This window comes from Hevea brasiliensis, chromosome 2 (assembly GCF_030052815.1).
Source record: "Hevea brasiliensis isolate MT/VB/25A 57/8 chromosome 2, ASM3005281v1, whole genome shotgun sequence".
Lineage (NCBI taxonomy): Eukaryota > Viridiplantae > Streptophyta > Magnoliopsida > Malpighiales > Euphorbiaceae > Hevea > Hevea brasiliensis.
The window spans coordinates 12,089,192-12,109,880 of NC_079494.1; the positions used below are offsets into that span (position 1 = coordinate 12,089,192).

Genomic DNA, 20,689 nt, shown 5'->3' on the forward strand with positions numbered 1-20,689 from the left:
CACTTGAGAAGGTTTCAAGCTACCTTGGTGTAAAAGCTTGGTGTTGAGAAATTGTAAAGGGCTTTTGGTCTCTTGCCTTCAAAAGAGCAAATAGTGGAGAGAAGACTCAAAGAAGGTTCTTTGAGAGAGTGGATGTAGGCTAGTTAAGCCGAACCACTATAAAATCCTTGTGTTTGATCTCTCTATCCTTTACCTTTTACTTTTGTGCAATTTTAAATTTTTCCTCATATACATGATATTGAATGTTGGTTAAATAGATTGAGTTGATAAATTTGTGAACATATTGAGTGACTTGAGAAAATTGGTTGATGAATGCTTTGTTAGATATTGCCATAAACATTGATTGAGAATTGAATTGCAACTTAGGAACACATTGTTGAAGCACATATCATTTTCTTTTTATAGAGAAGCACATAGTTGAACGAAGCCTCAATTTTTCATTAGGCTATAAGCAAGGGCCGAAAAATTGTTAAAGTCCAATTCACCCCCCTCTTGGACTATTTTGGGACAACAAATTGGTATCAGAGCCTGACTCTCTTGCTTAGGGTATTACAACCTTAGAGTGATCCATAATGGCTAGTTCATCTAGTAATACTGCCGGTATACCTGCACCTTTAGTTGAAGGCTACTCAATCACTAGACCGCCACTTTTCAATGGCACTAATTATTCATTTTGGAAAGTAAGAATGAGAAATTTCATACAATCTGTGGATATTGATGCATGGAGAATTATTAAAAATGGTCCACATGTTCCTCAAAAGAATGGTACTGGAACTACAAAAGTTCCAAAACATGAAGATGAATATGATGACAATGATTGGAAGAAAATCTCTATAAATGCTAAAGCTATTAATATTTTGCATTGTTCACTTGACCTTAATGAATACAATCGTGTTTCAGGATGTCAATCTGCTAAGGAAATTTGGGATAAGCTTGAAGTGACTTATGAAGGAACTGATGTTGTTAAAGAGTCCAAAGCAAACCTTCTTATTCGAGATTATGAGCTGTTTGAAATGAGGCCAAGAGAATCAATTGCGGATATGAGTACAAGGTTTACTGATCTTGTGAATCTTCTCAAAGCGCTTGGTAAAAGATTTGAGGAAGCTGAACTTGTGAAGAAAATTCTTAGATCACTTCCAAAATCTTGGGAAGTAAAGACTACAGTTATCCAAGATACCAAGGATTTTAAGACTTTCACCTATGATGAACTCATTGGCTCTCTTATTGCACATGAGATGGTATACAAAAAGGGTGAAGTTGAAAATGAGCAAAAGAAGAAGAAAAGCATTGCTCTCAAGTCAAACAAGGATGAAGATAAGAAGAAAGGTGTTGCATTTAAAGTTGACTCAAGTGACAACTCAAGTAGTTCAAGTGATGATGAAGATGAAATGGCTGTGCTTGCAAGAAAATTTAAAAGAGCTTTCAAGAAGGGTGGAAGCAAATACAAGAAATTCTTGAAGAAGTATACTCCCAAGGATAAACATTTCAAAGATTCAAAAGAAGAAATTGTATGTTATGAGTGTCACAAACCTAGACATATCAAGCCCAAATGTCCACTACTCAAGAAGAAGAAAGAAAAAGAAGATAGGAGCAAGAAAGCAATGAAAGTAGTATGGAGCAACAGTGAAGAATCTTCAAATGATGAATCAAGTGACAAAGAGGCTGCTCTCCTTTGTATGATAGCACTTGAAGAGAAAGTCGAAAGTTCACAAAAGGAAGAAGAAAGTGACAATGAGGTAAACTCTTATGAATCTCCTAATGTAGAAGAACTTGAACTTGCATTTGCTAGAGTATATGATGAGTATAGAAATTACAAAAGAAAGTGCACTAAAATGAAGTTAGAAATTGAATCATTGAGATCACAAAATATTGCCATGTCCAATGTGTATAAAGAAAATGAATTTTATAAAGGACAAATTGCCATGTTTAAAGAACTAGATTTAGAATTGAAAATCTCAAAAGATACTTGTGAAATGCTCATTGAGAAAAATAAAGTTCTTGAAACTAAAGTAGAGTCTTTGACAAATGATTTGGCAAAATTTACAAAAGGAAAAGAAACTCTAGATGTACTTCTTAGAAACCAAAGAACTTCAAATGAGAAATATGGAATTGGTTTTGATGGTTTCATGAACTATGACAAGTACAAGAATCATTTCATTAAAGCATCTACATCTTCCTTGCCTAATGTTACATGTTATTATTGCAATAAAAGAGGTCATATGATTAGCTCTTGTGCATTTAGGAAAGGTCATCTTAAGGTAAAGAAGGTATGGGTACCAAAGGGAACCTTACCTAAGGTCACTAACCCCCAAGGACCCAAAGTTGCTTGGGTACCTAAAGCTAAATGATTAAATTTCAGGTTTGTTGCAAAGGGATGAAGGAAAGTGATAAATGGTATATAGATAGTGGTTGTTCAAAGCACATGACTGGTGAAAAGGACAAGTTCTCAAAAATCACAATGAAAGATGGAGGATATGTAAAATTTGGAGATAAAGGGAAAGGAAAAATAATTGGAAATGGCACAATTGGAACCAAACCTTGTATTAAAGATGTATCACTGGTTAAAGGTTTGAAATACAACTTGCTAAGTGTAAGCCAACTCTGTGATAAAGGTTTTGAGGTAAAGTTTACTTCTTCTCTGTGTACAATCAATAGCTTAGATAATGATACATTGTTCATTGCCAATAGATCCAATAATGTTTACTTGCTTGACATGAATAATTTTGAAACTAATCATGGTACATGTCTAGTATCTCTTGATAACTCTAGTTATTTGTGGCATAGAAGACTAGGTCATGCAAGCATGCATATACTCTCAAAATTGTCTAAGAAAGAACTTGTTAATGGTCTTCCTAAGATTAAGTATGAAAATGAATTTCAATGTAGAGCTTGTGCACTAGGAAAGCATACTAGAGCATCTTTTAAATCTAAAAATATTGTGTCTACCACTAGGCCATTAGAATTGCTTCATCTTGATTTATTTGGACCCGTAACTCCTACTAGTCTTGGTGGAAAGTCATATGCTTTAGTTATTGTTGATGACTATTCAAGATATACATGGACATTTTTCCTTGCTCATAAAGATGAAACTTTTGAAAAATTCACCTCTTTTAGTAAAATGGTTCAAAATGAAAAAGGCTTTTGCATCTCATCTATAAGAAGTGACCATGGAACTGAATTTGAAAATCATTTGTTTGAGAAATATTGTGATAAACATGGAATTAATCATAATTTTTCAGCTCCTAGAACACCACAACAAAATGGGGTAGTGGAAAGGAAAAATAGGACTTTGCAAGAAATGACTAGAACTATGTTGAGTGAAAATAATTTGCCAAAATACTTTTGGGCTGAAGCTGTTAATACATCTTGCTATGTGTTGAATAGAGTTTTGATCAGACCAATTTTGAAAAAGACCCCTTATGAGCTATGGAAAGGAAGGAAACCAAATATCTCATATTTCAAAGCATTTGGTTGTAAATGCTATATTTTAAATAACAAGAAGGATAACTTAAAGAAATTTGATGCTAAATCCGATGAAGGAATCTTTCTTGGGTATTCAACAAAGAGTAAAGCCTATAGAGTGTTCAATAGAAGAACTTTGGTTATTGAGGAAACTATTCATGTTTTGTTTGATGAGACTAACCCTTCTATTAGAAGGAAAAATGCTTGTGATGATAATAATGAGCAGATTTTTGGAAAAGAAAATTCAACATCAAGTCAAGAAATGGAACAAGTTGATGACAAAGATGAGGAAACTCAAGGAGAAACTACAATAGATGTCCATGATGCCAATGAAGATCAAATTAATGAAGAAATACCAAATTTGGAAGAATTACAAGTAAATGAGCCCTAACATGAAGATTTACCTAAAGAATGGAGATTCCATAGAAATCATCCTCAAGAAGACATTATTGATGATCCATCTCAGAGGATGATGACTAGAGCTCAATTGAGAAGATATTTTGGTAATGTTGCTTTTGTTTCACAAATTGAACCTAAATGTTTTGAAGATGCTCAAAATGATGAAAGTTGGATTCTTGCTATGCAAGAAGAACTAAATCAATTTGAGAGAAATAAAGTTTGGAATTTAGTGCCTAAACCAAAAGATCATTCAATTATTGGTACTAAATGGGTTTTTAGAAACAAAATGGATGAAAAAGGCAATGTTGTTAGGAACAAAGCTAGACTAGTGGCTCAAGGCTACAACCAAGAGGAAGGGATTGATTTTGATGAAACCTTTGCTCCGGTTGCTAGAGTTGAAGCTATTAGAATGTTGTGTGCCTTTGCATGTTATAAGGATTTTATGCTTTATCAAATGGATGTTAAGAGTGCATTTTTAAATGGTTATATTGATGAGGAAGTGTATGTTGCACAACCTCCAGGCTTTGAAAATCATGAGCATCCAAATCATGTTTATAAACTTACTAAAGCCTTATATGGTTTAAAGCAAGCTCCTAGAGCATGGTATGAAAGGCTTAGTAAATTCCTTTTACAAAATGATTTTCAAAGAGGCAAAGTGGATACAACACTGTTTGTTAAGAAGCATCATAATGATATGCTCATTGTGCAAATTTATGTTGATGATATAATTTTTGGTGCTACTAATGAATCTCTTTGCAAGAAATTTTCTAAGATTATGCGGAATGAATTTGAAATGAGTATGATGGGTGAGCTCACATTCTTCCTTGGACTTCAAATTAAACAAATGAAAGATGACATCTTCATAAATCAATCAAAGTACATCAAGGATATGTTAAAGAAATTTAAGATGGAAAATTTGAAGAGCTTGGGCACTCCTATGAGTTCAACAATTAAAATGGACAGTGATCAAAAAGGTAAAGAAGTAGATACCAAGCTTTATAGAGGTATGATTGGCTCTCTTTTGTATCTTACTGCATCTAGGCCAGATATACACTTTAGTGTTTGCTTGTGCGCAAGATTTCAATCATGTCCAAAAGAATCCCATCTAAGTGCAGTCAAAAGGATTTTTAGATATCTCATAGGTTCACAATCAATTGGTTTATGGTATCCAAAATGTGAATCATTTAATCTTGTTGGCTATAGTGACTCTGATTTTGCTGGAAGTAGACTGGATAGAAAGAGTACTTCAGGTACTTGTCAATTCCTTGGTCTTGCACTAGTTTCTTGGCACAGTAAGAAACAAACTTCAATAGCTTTATCTACAGCTGAGGCAGAATATATAGCTGCTGGTAGTTGTGTTGCACAAATCTTATGGATGAAACAACAATTGGAAGATTTTGATTTAAAATATAATCTTGTTCCAATTAGGTGTGACAACACAAGTGCCATAAACTTGGTCAAAAATCCAGTCCAACATTCAAGAACTAAACACATTGAGATCAGACATCATTTTATTAGAGATCATGTTCAAAATGGAATATCAAAATTGAGTTTGTTACCTCTGAAAATCAACTTGCTGACATTTTTACAAAACCTCTTAATGAAGAAACATTTTGTAGAATTAGAAGGGAAATTGGTATGTGTGAACTAGTTGTTTGAAATTCAATTCATAATAATTTCATGTTGTTAAATATGTGAGTGATCTGCTGCGATATAGGTTTGCTAAGAAACCTTTAGAGAATATTAGCTAACTTGTTTGTGTACTCATGAAATTAGTTTACTAAGTTGTATACTAATATTGCGTGACTAAAATTAGTTTGCTATATCATGAACTGTTCAAATTTCAAACCAAAAGGTGATTGTTCTTGAAGTTTTCTACGTGTTCACCAATGCATTTATCTTTCCACATTTGATATCATACTCTCAGTAATGTGTCAGACATGTAAAAATGGTTATTTGTGCATATAGGTATAGGTAGACTTGTTTGAAATGCAAAATAAAATAATAAAAAAAAAAGGGGGAAAGAAAAGGGAAAAACAGGTTCAGTTGACAGTACAGTGAAAATGGAAAGCGCGGGACTCAAGAGGACTTAAACCCTCTGCCACACGAAACCTCCCACGCTTTCTCTCTCTCTCTCTGTTTCGATTTCCGACATCCCCAAACACCATACCCGATACTTCTTTCAGGCGAAGCATACCCTAACTCACCAAAAATCTCATTTTTTTTCTTCTTCTCTTCACTCACCGAAATACCATTACCCGATTTCATTTTGTCTCAATGGCTCGCACAAAACGAAAATCCCCTGTTGTTGCCGCTGCTTCATCTTCCTCGTCCGCCTCCAATGATGTTCCTGTCGCGGCATTACAGAAGAAAATGAAAGGAAAGCACGACGTGCCAAAATCAAACTCAGTTAGTGAGTCCTCTCACTCGTCCAAGGGTGTCGAATCCCCAAAATCGACGCCAGAAAAGAAAAAGACGGTACAGAAGCAAGGGACGAATGCTAAAAAGAAAATGGGTATCGCAAAGCTTTCGGGTTCAGTGGATAAAGCACTGTTGGATTGCAAATTCATCAAATGGGAGAACTTTAATCAGGTAAACTTTCACTTTAAATAGCTTTTTGAGTTTCAAGGCTGGTTGGGTGTCTGTGAATGCGCAAATGAATACTACCCTAGGCTTGTACAAGAATTTTATAGAACCATGCGAACTGTTGATGATGAGGATCGATTTGAAGTCATTTTAAATACAAATACATATAGTGTCTCTGTTGAACTGATAGCCACGGCTTTAAATTTGCCCAATGATGGAAATAGAATTTCCACACATAAGGATGTTGCTAGAGTAGCAGGGTTTAATCTGGTTGAATTTGAAAATGAGGTGTTCCCTGCTAACACTGCCAAAAATGAGAAATCCACCAGTACCAAAGCCCTCCAGCATATCAAAATTATTCACAGTATGGTGAATTATGTGTTCTGTCCGAAATCTGGCAGTTATGGCTATCTGAGTCACTTGGACATGTGTATTATGTGGCACATTGTGAATAAAGTTAGGTTGAATTTAGCTTACTTAATCTTCAAAAACATGTGCAAAGCCTATGGGATTGGGAAACTGCCTTATGCACATTTGTTAACTGCTGTGTTTAAAGAGCTAAAGGTGAATGTCACTAAGGAAATCTCTAGGGCTGACTTGATAGTGCTTAGAGAAATACATTCCGAAACTGATGGGAGAAAAACAAGATTTGAAAAGGGTGGTTCCTCCTCTGCTAAAGTTGATTCTGGTTCTGCTAGTGAAGTTTTGAATGAAATTCAAGGGATAAAGGCTACTGTTAATGAACATTTTAGTGCAACAAGTCAGTCCCTTGACATTCTCAGAAAATTTGTGGATGTGGTTGACTATAAAGTGAGTCACCTGCTCACTCAAAATGAGGAGTTAAAGAAGCTGATTCTGGCTCTTCAGCAGGCCAAGGAACTTGGAGTTCCAACTAAAGTTGAGGTTGGTACTCAGGTTTCTGCTGATAAGGGAGAAAGCAACAAAGTTGAAGAGTCTCCTGCTGATATGGCATGTGAAAGTGGTAAACTTGCTGAAGCAGAATTTGAACCTGTAGTGGATGCCCCTGATGAGCAAGCTAGTGACCAGGTTCTTGAACCTGAGATTGGTCCTACAACTGATGTACCTCCTGACCTTGATGGTAAAAAAGTTGTAGCAACTGAAAGTGAGTTGCCAAAGGAAAGTGAAACGGTTCTAGAATCTGAACAAGCTGTTGAACCTCCACCTGCACCACCAGTTGAGCCAGCTGCTGTTCCTACACAGCACCAGGAACCTTCTCTCAAAGAACACCAAGCTAGTGCTCAAACTCAGCTATCTGCAGCTGCTGCCCCTGCAGCAAAGAAAGGTAAGAAAAGGTACAAGTCAACCGTGTCAAATCCGTACCAGACCCTCGCTGCTGCTCTTCAACCCCCTTCTGAAGATGATGAGGCCGAGAAAAATGATCAAGTGGCTGACCAAGCACCTCCGGCCCCTGTTATTAAACTGCCTAGGAAGAAAATGGTGCCTTCAAAATCCACTCGCAGGAGTAACAGACTTAAATAGCATCTCATCTGGATTTTTAGTTTACTGATTGCATTTTTAGTTTACTAGTCTGTGTGCTACTTTTGGTTTTTAGTTTGCTACTGTCTACCTAACTGCATTTACATTTTAGCTCACATGATTCTTTTTGGGTACTTTCTCCTGTTTCCTTTTTGATTGATGACAAAAAGGGGGAGAATGGTTATGGATATGTGAATATGTGTTGATAAACATGAGACTATGGAAATGTGTTGATATACTTGTGAAGTGTGATGATATGTGAATGTGTGTTGATGATTGTGAGATATATATATGTGATGATACTTGTGTTGCTGGATATATGCTTATACTTGTGATTGATACTTGTGAAGTGTGAATATGTTTGATAGCATAATTTCAGGGGGAGCTTATGTACAGAAAATGGATTTCTTGGATATTGTGTGCATATATTTAGGGGGAGCTTTTTCGGTATACTATACTTGGATTTACATACTCACATAAATTCTCACACACTTTTATTTTTTACTGTTGATTCAGTTGAGTTTTGTCATCATCAAAAAGGGGGAGATTGTTGACCTCGTGTAGCTCAAAATGAGCATTGATTTTGATGATAACAAAACTCAAAGAGAATCTATCTAACCTAACCTTAAAGTGATGTGTAGATTCTTTGTCTTATGCATAAAGAACCTTTGAAGTTGTATCTAAAGAGAAAGGATACTCAAAGGTATTTCACGACAAATCCAAAATGAGAAAAAGGCTATGGAAATCAAGACTCAAAGCAAAGGTATGAAAAGCATAGTGTTAGAGTCTTAGGTCTTTTTGTGAAAAAGAATGGATGAGAATTTAGTCATATGGAGCTCAAAAATGAAAATTTATAATAAGATTAATTTATCACAACAAGACCTTGAACACAACTATTGAAATATTTTTTAAAGGTCTAAATCATTTTGCATTGCAAGTTGAGACATGCAGCTGTTGACTTAGTTTGCTAACTGGTTTGCCAAATTTTTTAGTTTGCTAATGAGTTTGCTAAAAACTTTAGTTTACTAACCAGTTTACTGGCTGCTCCTAAAACTTTATTAGTTTGCTAATTTATCAGAGCTGCTCAACTTCGCACAAAAGGACAAAATAATGGCTATTTTGTCTTGGGCAGTGTGTATAACGTTCCAAAAGGGTTTCAAATGGTCTAAAATGATTTGGGACTATAAATACACATTCTTCACTTCATTTACACTTAATGAAAGCTTACATTTGAACTCCAACATTGATTTTTCATTTATTGCTTTCATTCAAGAGCTTTAAAGATTTTGAGCTACCATTGGCAAATCAACTCATCTCTTCTTTATAGTTTGATTTGTATTGTGTAAGAGTGAGTGTTGAAACATTGAATTACATTCAAGAGAGGTTGTACAAGCACCTATTGAAGCTTGGGAGAGTTAGTGCTTGTGATTGCACTTGAGAAGGTTTCAAGCTACCTTGGTGTAAAAGCTTGGTGTTGAGAAATTGTAAAGGGCTTTTGGTCTCTTGCATTCAAAAGAGCAAATAGTGGAGAGAAGACTCAAATAAGGTTCTTTGAGAGAGTGGATGTAGGCTAGTTAAGCCGAACCACTATAAAATCCTTGTGTTTGATCTCTCTATCCTTTACCTTTTACTTTTGTGCAATTTTAAATTTTTCCTCATATACATGATATTGAATGTTGGTTAAATAGATTGAGTTGATAAATTTGTGAACATATTGAGTGACTTGAGAAAATTGGTTGATGAATGCTTTGTTAGATATTGCCATAAACATTGATTGAGAATTGAATTGCAACTTAGGAACACATTGTTGAAGCACATATCATTTTCTTTTTATAGAGAAGCACATAGTTGAACGAAGCCTCAATTTTTCATTAGGCTATAAGCAAGGGCCGAAAAATTGTTAAAGTCCAATTCACCCCCCTCTTGGACTATTTTGGGACAACAGTGTGCCTCTTGCATGATTTCATTTCTAAGATTGTCCACATCGGGCACACATATCCTTGAACCTTGCACTAGGGCGCCATCATTGGCAAATCCAAAGTCACCACCTTCACCTTGCTGTACTCTTTCTATGATCTTCATCAATTGTTGGTCTCGGTGCTGGGAAACTCTAACTCTGTCTCTCAAGTCTGGCCTCACTGAAAAATGAGCCAGCAATACCCCCTCATCTGAAAGATCTAGGATTAAACCTTCATCCATCAACTCATGTACCTCCTGAATCAATGGTCTCTTCTCTGCTGAAATGTGCACCAAACTGCCAGAAGACTTCCTGCTCAAAGCATTTGCCACTACATTGGCCTTCCCAGGGTGGTACTGGATAGTGCAATCATAGTCTTTCAGAAGCTCCATCCATCTCCTCTGTCTCAAGTTCAAGTCCCTCTGTTGGAAGATGTACTTCAAACTCTTATGGTCGGTGTATATCTCGCACACTTCACCATACAGGTAGTGTCTCCAGATTTTCAGTGCAAAGACTACAACCGCCATTTCCAAATCATGGGTGGGGTAGTTCTGCTCATGCCTCTTCAGCTGCCTTGAAGCATAAGCCACTACTTTTCCATTCTGCACCAAAACACACCCTAGGCCAACTCTGGAAGCGTCACAGTACACGGTGTATCCTTCACCACTCATAGGTAGTGTCAACACAGGGGCAGTGGTTAGACACTCCTTAAGCTTCTGGAAGCTCTTCTCACAGTCATCTGTCCATATGAATGGAACATTCTTCCGAGTTAACTTAGTTAGGGGAGCCGCTATCCTGGAAAAATCTTGCACAAAACGCCTATAGTAGCTAGCTAAACCCAGAAAACTTCGCACCTCAGTGACTGTTGTAGGCCTAAGCCAATCAGTTACAGCTTCAATTTTCTTGGGATCCACTTGAATACCTTCTCTTGAAACCACGTGTCCCAAGAATGAGATGCTTTCTAGCCAAAATTCACATTTCAAAAATTTGGCATATAGCTGGTGCTCCCTCAAAGTCTGCAACACCATCCTCAAGTGCCACACGTGTTCTTCCTCGGTCTGAGAGTATACCAAAATGTCATCTATGAATACGATGACAAAACGGTCCAAAAATGGCTTGAACACCCTGTTCATCAAGTCCATGAAGGCTGCTGGTGCATTAGTGAGTCCAAAAGACATCACCAAGAACTCATAATGACCATATCTTGTCCTGAAAGCCGTTTTGGACACGTCCTCATTCCTGATTCTCAACTGATGGTAGCCTGATCGCAGGTCTATCTTGGAAAAGAATCTAGCCCCTTGGAGCTGATCAAACAGGTCATCGATCCGAGGAAGTGGATACTTGTTCTTCACAGTCACCTTGTTCAGCTGTCTATAGTCAATGCACAACCTCAATGACCCATCTTTCTTTCTCACAAATAGAACAGGAGCACCCCAGGGTGAAGTGCTCGGACGTATGAAACCTTTGTCCAACAGCTCCTGTAGTTGCTCTTTTAACTCTTTCAATTCTGCTGGGGCCATCCTGTAAGGTGGCATTGATATGGGGTTTGTACCCGGAACAACATCAATGCAGAACTCTATTCCCCTTTCTGGTGGCAACCCTGGAAGCTCTTCAGGGAAGACATCCATAAATTCTCTGACAACAGGAACATTTTCCATGCTGACACCTTCTACAGATGTATCTCTCACCAATGCCAAATACCCTTGGCATCCACGCCTCAACATTTTTCTAGCACTAATTGCTGACACCAAATTATATGGAGCCACGCTCCTGTCACCATCAAAGCTAAACTCTTCCACACCAGGTATGTGGAAATACACCTTTTTGTTCCTGCAGTCTAAAGTGGCATAATGAGTTGCCAACCAATCCATCCCCAAGATTACATTGAAATCCATTACTGGTAAAGGAACCAAGTCTGCTGGGAGGATCTTTCCATCCACTACTACTGGGCTACCCGGAAAAATCATATCTACATCTATGTTGTCGCTAAGTGGGGTAGCTACTGACAAAGGGCACTCTAAAGTTGTAGGGTTTCTACCCAACCTCATGGCAAACACAGGGGAGACAAATGAGTGCGTAGCACCCGGATCTATCAAAACACGAGCCTTATAAGAACAGACCAGAAGAATACCTGCCACAACTGCATTTGAAGCTTGAGCATCCTGGTGGGTCAGGGTGAAAACCCGAGCTTGACCCCTACCCTGAGTGGCAGAACCCTGATACTGACTTCTACCTCATGATCTGCCTCCAAATCCACGTCCCCCTTGTCCTCGGCCCTGTTGGCCACTGAACTGACTGCCTGCCATGTTGGAAGTAGCCGGATACAACTGGCGAGGAACATTTGCAACAGAACCCTGTGACCCCATCTGTGGCTCACTGAACACAGGGCATTCCCTAGCAAAGTGACCTGGTTGGCCACACCTGAAGCATACTCCTGAACCCATCAAACAAGGTCCTGAATGTCCTCTTCCACACTGTGCACAAGGTGCCAAAGAAGATCCTGAACCAGACCCAGAACTACTATACCCTGAACTGTGACCACTGCTGGATCCGTATCCAGGTCTGAACCCTCGAGGTTTGTGTCTAAAACCACTCTTCTTGTTCCTACTTTTTCCTCCGTAATTACTCTGGCCACCACTGTCTGGAGTACCCATTTAGGGAACACCTGAAGAACCCTCTGCTCTGTTTTTCTTTGCTCTTCCGCTGTCATCCACAGCATAGCTAATCTCTATCTGTCTGGCTCGATCAACTACCACATCAAATGACTGATCAGACATCATGGCCAGGTTTGCATACCTCCTGTCAAGCCCCTTTAGGAATCTCTTCACCTTCATAGTTTCTGTAGCTACTGCTGTAGGGGCATATCTGCTCAATTCCAGAAATTCTGTAGCATATTCATCTACAGACCTGCCATTCTGTCTTAAGGCCTCAAAGGCCCACTGTTTTTGATCTCTGAAGCTTTCTGGCACAAACTGATTGATGAACAGTTCCACAAACTGAGTCCACGACAAACCCTCCATCCGAGGTAATATGTAGTCATTCATCCATTGTCTAGGCATAGGTCCCATGACATGCTGCATACACTCTATCAGTCTTCTATCACCAATCAGACTGCTCCTCTCGTCATAGAATCCAAAAACCGATATGCATCGTCTGACACATCATAAGTACCAGGCACCAACTTCTTAAAATTGATGATCTGTTTGTAAGGTTCTCCTCTTGATGCGGTGGACTGCTGCTGTTGTGAAGGGTGGACCATATACTGTGCCATCATATCGATAGTTCTCTGCAACCCAGCTAGAGTAGCTGCCATGGGGTCCATGGGACCCTGTGCCATGAAAGACTATTCTCGAGCCGTGGCACCGCTCTTCTACTTGAGCGCTCTAGGCCTCCTACCCCGCCTCCTCGGGGCAGGCGCCTGAACCTATGCTGACACCTCGTCAGCACATCCAGTTACAGTGCAAGTGGCGCTCTCACCGCTTCTACGCATTTTCCTGAAATTCAGCAGCATTAGCCCACAAAATTCAAAACTGCACATTACATAGCTCTATAGACTCATATTTACACACAATATATGAAGCAGAAACTAGAAGCAAAGTGGACAATGCAAGACGAACGTGGACCCTATTTTTCCGCATGTGACTCCTAGTAGACTCTTCCCAACACTTTAGACAACATTCCCTAAGAATCTAGAGCCTAAGCTCTGATACCACATTTGTCACGACCCAACCTATGGGCCGGACCGGCACTAGGACCTGGGCCAGCCTAAAGCCCCCGAGGCCTGTAGTAAGCCTTAACTATTCATTTACCCAACTCTAAGGCCCATTTGGGCCCAATTTCAAGAAACCAACCAGACAGAGTCCAGCCATAAAATGGACCTACCAACGGGGAGTTTTTAACTCACCCGACCTGTAAACACAATAAACAATCCATTGGGGAGCTCAGCTCACCCTCCACATACTCATATCATCATAATGATAAATGGGAGCTCAGCCCCCTCATCCAGTCCATCAAACATGCATATAATAATTTTACAGGTCCACAATAATAATTTAGTTTACAGTCCCAAATCAAAAAAACATTTCTAACACATGCGGAAATTCTAGGAGTAAATAAAATTACACAAATATTGATAAACAACCTGCGAGGAAAGGAAGCAGGTTAACCTCAAAAATATCCTCCTGTGGCCTGGAAAAATATTGAACAGGAGTGAGCGTTCGACTCAGAGAGTAAAATATCAATTTTAACCATAATCTCTATAACTATCTAGAACTAATGCAACCTGTGGAGTGAAATGCAACAGCAACAATATTTTCACATCATAACAGCAAAAAGGTAATTTGGAGCACTCACGCACCCTGTAGCATCAATCATAATATATGGGAGCTGATCCCCTATACAGCTCTCTTAAATCCAACTTTGGTGCCTGAAGAACTCAAGCCGGACTTTCGCTTAATAAATCAAATCGAGGGTCCCAGCGAAGAACTCAAGCCGTGACTACCCCTCGAAGGATCGGGTCCCAGCGAAGAACTCAAGCCGTGACTACCCGTCCTATCCATAGTCCACACCACATCACACGCACGCCAACGCACGCACACTGCTCCAAATTACCACAACAACATCCATGGCACTTTAACAGTTATCAATGCAACATAAATCGTGCCTAGAGTTTAACTACATAAATATATGCATATAAGTGATGCATGGGCATGCTTGAACATATAATAATATCGAAATTACAGTTAAAATTAATATTCTACTCACAGACTTGACAACGGTCACTATGGCGGTTGGACGGAGGAAGAAGGCTGTCCCGGCTCACCTGACAATTACATTAAAATTTTTAATATAAATGACTCAATACAATCAAGAAAAGACCAAATACGTCCTAAGTCGTGCTGAAAATCCAGCAGAGTCTCCCCTATACCTAGGACCTACCCAACCTGCAAAAGGGCTCAAAACACACTTCTATATTCACAATCCATATGTCCACAACTCAATCACATCACACAGCCCCTCCTGGGCCTACCAAATCAATCATCCATCACAACATGTAAAATTTCAATTCAGTCCCTATAATTAACCATTTTTGCAAAAACTGCCTAAATAAGCTCTAAAAATTCTGAAACTTTGCCCCGCGGTCCTTAGCAATATTACTAGGCTATTGCAAAAAGAATCATAATTTTCTAAGCTACCATGAATATTTTATGGATTTTTAATCCTATTTAGGCACTAGAAAATTATGAAAAAGCAAGGTTCGGGTTTACCTTTGCTGATTCCGACTTCTGGAACGCGCTCGGGACGTCTGACAATGGGGGGGCAGCCAAAACCTTGGTCCAATTCGGAGACTTTTACGTAACGGTCCATTCGCCCGAAATTTGCAGACCCGGTCAACTGTCGAATTTCCGCGAATTGAGAATACCTACACGAAGCCCATAACACGGGGGTTAGTACATAAATTTTTCAGAATTTTCTAAGCTCATTTAATGCTCGGAAAAACACTGCGAAGTTCCGTGGGACCCACCGAAAAATGGTGTAGGAAAATTTTGAAATTTATATCCCCGCGAAGCTCTCGACGTGAGGAGCGCTCTGGTACTCTGGTTTTCTCGTGGGATTCACGGTTTTCGAGAAATCTAGCCCAAAAGTCGAAATGGGCTAAAAACTTCCCGAGCAAAAATTGGACAAACCGCTCAATGGATTTCGGCGTTCTTGGTGTCTATGGAAAGCTCTCGCCGAGTAGATGATTTTAGACACAAGACCCAGTCCAATTGGTGGCCGGATCGGCCGGATTTTGGCCGGGGAAGCCGAAACGCCGCGCGCGCGAGTGAGGGAGTTCGCGCGCGTTTTCCTGCCGTTTGGGGCGACGGCCGGCTGCCTGGGGAGGCTGGGAGGCGGCGCCGGTCGGCTGGCGTGGCAGGGGAGGTGGCTGGCCGGCGGCAGGGGCAGGAGGAGAGAAAAAAGAGAGAGAGAAGAAAGAGAGGTCGACGCGCGCGGGGAAGGAAAGAAGAAAAAGGAAAAGGCCGGTCCGATTCGACCGGTCCGATTCGTTCCGGTTCGATTCGGCCGGTCCGATTCAAGATATAAAATTTTAAATTTTTACTCTGCCTCGAGACCGAAAACGAGATCCAAAAATTTCGAAAAAAATTTCAGAAAACTCAGAAAAATACGTAGACTCCAAATATATTTTTAGTTTTACCACGTGGTCTTTAAATAAATTTTTAAAAATCATCAAAGTTTATATTTTCGAAAAATCGAACCCGATTTTTAAAATCCGAAAAATCTCAAAAAAATTTCTAAAATTTAAATAAAATTAAAATATCAAAAATGCTCATAAAATTTAAAATTTTGGGGTGTTACAATTCTACTAATTTTAATGATTGTCATTCTTTAATCTTATGCTATTACAAGGCATAGTCCAGTTATTTGGTATTTGTATTTATTTTTAACTTTTGAGTCTATAATTTATATTATGAAATTATATATCAATCAAATTAAATTATATTATTATAATATTTATATTTGTTATAAAAATTTTATTATAATATTTTATATTATTTTTACTTATTATTGGCCCCTACAAAGATTTTCTGGCCCTACAAAATTTTTCTGACTCACGCCACTCTAATAAACTATAATTATTTATAGTAGGTTTAAATTAGAGTACTATGATTAATACCTCATGGCCTATCTCTAGTGGGCAGGTTAAAGACTCTTAACAAAGTTGGTTGTTAGAAGTGTAAACTTGACCATTAAAGCTTTGATAAATCAGGAGACATAATATATCTTTGAAAAGTAAAACAAAAATAAATTCATAAAAAGAAATCAAAAGAAAAGATTCAAAAAGCAAAGCTTCGTAGAAAATTTTATGTGCTTTTCTTGATAGTTGGACTTTTAGAAAAATAACAATAAAAATAGCCATAGGCTTGATCATGTAGTCACTCTTCTTAAGAAAATTATATTCTCTCATTGTGTTGTTGTCGGGTAGTTTGAGCAGTAGCTTGAGCAGATTCTTTTAGGATAATAAAATTAAAACAAAATTCTAAATCGAATTCTGCAATTCTCCTAAAAACAAATTAAAAAATAATAACATTGCTTATAAGTAGAAGTGAAGTGAAGAAATATAAGAGAAAGAGATAATGAATTTCTGTTTCAAATTACTGCTGTTTTTAAAGCATTTACACTTCTTCGAACAGATATAATAATTCACTTTTTATCTATTAGAATAATCACATCTGTTCACTTGCATCTTTTATAATAGATATAACAATTTACTTCGTATCTTTTAGAAAAAATTATATCTATTCACTTATATATTTTAAAATAGAATAATTACATCTGTTCATAGATATCTCTTAAAACAGATATAATTCTTGATAATAAACAGTTTTTTTATGTGATTTAATGAACAGATATAATTATTTTGACATGGGACAACTTTTATATCATTAACTATTTATTTTAGATATATCAAATTAAATATATATTTATTTTAATTGATATATTTAATTATTTATTTTATTAATTTCTTAGGTTTTATGATTCTATTAAGTTTAATGATTATCATTTTTTAATCTTATGCTATTACAACGTATAGCCCACTTATTTGGCATTTATATTCATTTTTAACTTTTAAGTTTATAATTTATATTATGAAATTATATACCAATCAAATTAAATTATATTATTATAATATTTATATTTGTTATAAAAATTTTATTATAATTTTTATAATTTAATATTTTATATTATTTTTACTTATTATTGGCCCCTAAAAAGTTTTCTGGCTCCGTGCCCCTCTAATAAGTTACAATTATATAGAGTAGCTTAGATACTCTAATTAATACGTAAAGGTCTATCTATAGTTGGTTAGATTAAAGACTAACAAAGTTGGTTGTTGGAAGTGTAAACTTGACCATTATGGCTTTGATAAATGAGGAGACCTAATATATCTTTGGAAGGTAATACAAAAATAAATTCATAAAAAGAAATCAAAAGAAAAGATTCAAAAAGCAAAGCGTCATGGAAAATTTTGTGTGGTTTCTTGATACTTGGACCGGATTTGGAAGTGTCATTTCCTGGAAAATTTTCACAAGTCGTTAGTCAAGTCAATGGTTCGTTATTGTGTTCTTTTGATTTGGACCTGATATACAATTGCGATTATCCATACTGATGTAAAATTTTTTATTATTATTTAAAAATATTTGAATTAATTTAATTTTATATTATTTAATTAATAATTTAAATAAAATGTTTTTTTATAATAATTTATATTTTAAAAACTAATAATTTTATTATAAAAATATATATTTTATATTTAATTAATTATTTATATAAATAAATTTAAATAACAAATACCCAATATATAAAATTCAAATACAATTCAATCTCATCATATGTGTTATTCTATGTACTACTCAAATCCGTCAATCGAATTAACTACTCCAACTATTTCTATTCCTAAGTACTACTACTCAAATACCTTGATGCCCTTAGCATGCTTTTGGTTGTTAGTTTGAAATGGAGCATTTAAAGGTTAGGATGAGGTTTGAACCAATAATTTACTTTATGACTCGGATTGGTTCTAAAGATCCAAAATTCAACATAATGAAATGTGATCTAGCATGTGCACTGATTCCTCCAATGGTAACCATATTGGATGTTATAGCTTCCTCATCAAAGACTACCTCTCCTTTCTCATGCAATTCTATGATTTTGTCTTTCGAGATGAAAACAGGATGGCTAACCAATAGATACATTAGCGAAGAACTTGAATTGTGCCGTACTTATAGGCATAGATTGTATCCCTTCAATTTTTGTAGGAGCCTTGCTCTCTTTATGAAACTCATATTTCTCCTTAGCTTTCTTGAGTTCTTGGATTGGAAGAGCTTGACTCCCTGCAGCAGTACTAAGTTTCATGTTATAAGCACGAGTAGCCAATTCTTCGAAGGATTTAGGCTTGACACCTTGAAGAATGTATCACAATTCCCAATTCATGCCTTGAATACACATATCCAAAGCAGATACTTTTGAGAGGCGATCCTTACAATTGAGGCTTAGGTTTCTCCACCTATGGATGTAGTCAATCACAAGTTCTTATGCCCATTGATGAGTGCTTGTGAGTTCAATCATGCTAGCAATTCGGCCAGCGCTATAGGAAACGATTGAGAAACTCATCTTCGAATTGTTCCCAATAGTCAATGGTGCCAGGTTCCAAGTCAATATACCAATCAAAGGCATTTCCTTTTAGCTATCGGACAAATTGCATGACCATGAGATCCCCTTCAGTACTGCATTGTTGCAAGTTTCTACAAAGTGAGCTACATGTTGCGTCGAGTTGCCTTTGCCATCAAACTATTGAAACTTGATCTTTTGATCTTCTTTTATCCTCTCTTTGAAGAGCAGGGCATCTCTATTTACAGTGAATTTGGGAAAAAATGCCCCAATTACCATTTGACAAGTGTCACTATTTTATTGATCAACTTGTTCTCTTTTTAATAAGGGACATGACATACTTTAATTAGCCATTTATCACATATACGACAATATTTAACTGGCCTTATATAGTGAAATTAATTTAATTTAAAAGTCATTAAATAAATTTTACGAGCCCAAATGCCCAATTTGTAATTGGAATTTTAAAATTTTCATCCCTATAATATATTATAATTTAATTTGGAACATTAAATTACTCGGTTATAATTAAATAAATACAAAACTTCAATTAAAAATTAATTATTTAAACTTTTTAATTTATAAATTAAAATTTGATTGGTAGTGGTTATTTGAAAATTAAATTCAAGCAAATCTAACAATTTTCTATCACATAATCTAAAATTAGATGAGATTTTTTTAATTTCTTTTGCTCGCCCCCTCATTCTATGGGTACAATATAATTTTTTTTCTTTATCATCTCTCTTATTTAGCTTTCATTCCTTTATTTATATTTGTATAAGTGGATAAAATTAGTAGGTATGACAAATGGTCGGGTTATTGCGGCATTTGAACCGACCGAACCTTAATATGATGGGTTTGAGTATTATATAATCAGGTTTTAGACGGGTTCGGGTTTGAAAAATAATATCAGTGATGAGTTCGAGTTTTACATATTGAGTATCCATTACCCGAACATGTTTATATAAACATTTAATTAAATACAAAATATATATTTTTTATAATAATATTTATAAACATGTTTATATAAACATTTAATTAAATACAAAATATATATTTTTTATAATAATATTTATAAATTTTTATGCATTTTATTTTATATAAAATAAAATTTAAATATTTTATGAAATTATTAAATTTTTAAAATATAAATTATTAATCAAAATAATTTTTTTATGTAAAATATTAATTAAAATATAAAAAATTAAACGAATTTGAATTTTTTTTGGATAATAATAATCGGGTTTGAGATAGGTTCGGATAGTTGAAAATAAATTTTAATCGGGTTTGGAATGGGTTCAAATTTTGATAATATTAATCGGATTTAAATATGGTGATTTTCGAGGGTACCTTACCCATTGTCATTGTGGCCCATCACTGGTGCAGTGAACTTTCAGATATCATCCTTGCCGAAGGGATTTTCTTTCGCCTCCCCCAGGATTCGAACCCACAACCAGACGGCCTTTAAACTCGGTTGGGAAGCATCCTGAGTACCAATAGTAGCTCAATTGGTACTCAGGATGCTTCCCAATTCAACTCGGGAGGCGAAAGAAAATCCCTTCTAAGGATGATATCTGTACGCGGCCAAAGTTCACTGCAGTGATGGGCCTCCCGAGC

General features: G+C 36.6%; 1 protein-coding gene across 1 annotated transcript; it reads left to right on the forward strand.

The window, feature by feature from the left end:
• Positions 1–6,138: 6,138 nt before the first annotated feature.
• Positions 6,139–7,947, forward strand: LOC110662205 (uncharacterized). Its single transcript, XM_058143059.1, has 2 exons — positions 6,139–6,376; positions 6,491–7,947. The coding sequence occupies exons 1-2, from the start codon at positions 6,139–6,141 to the stop codon at positions 7,945–7,947; spliced, it is 1,695 nt and encodes a 564-aa protein (XP_057999042.1).
• Positions 7,948–20,689: the final 12,742 nt, after the last annotated feature.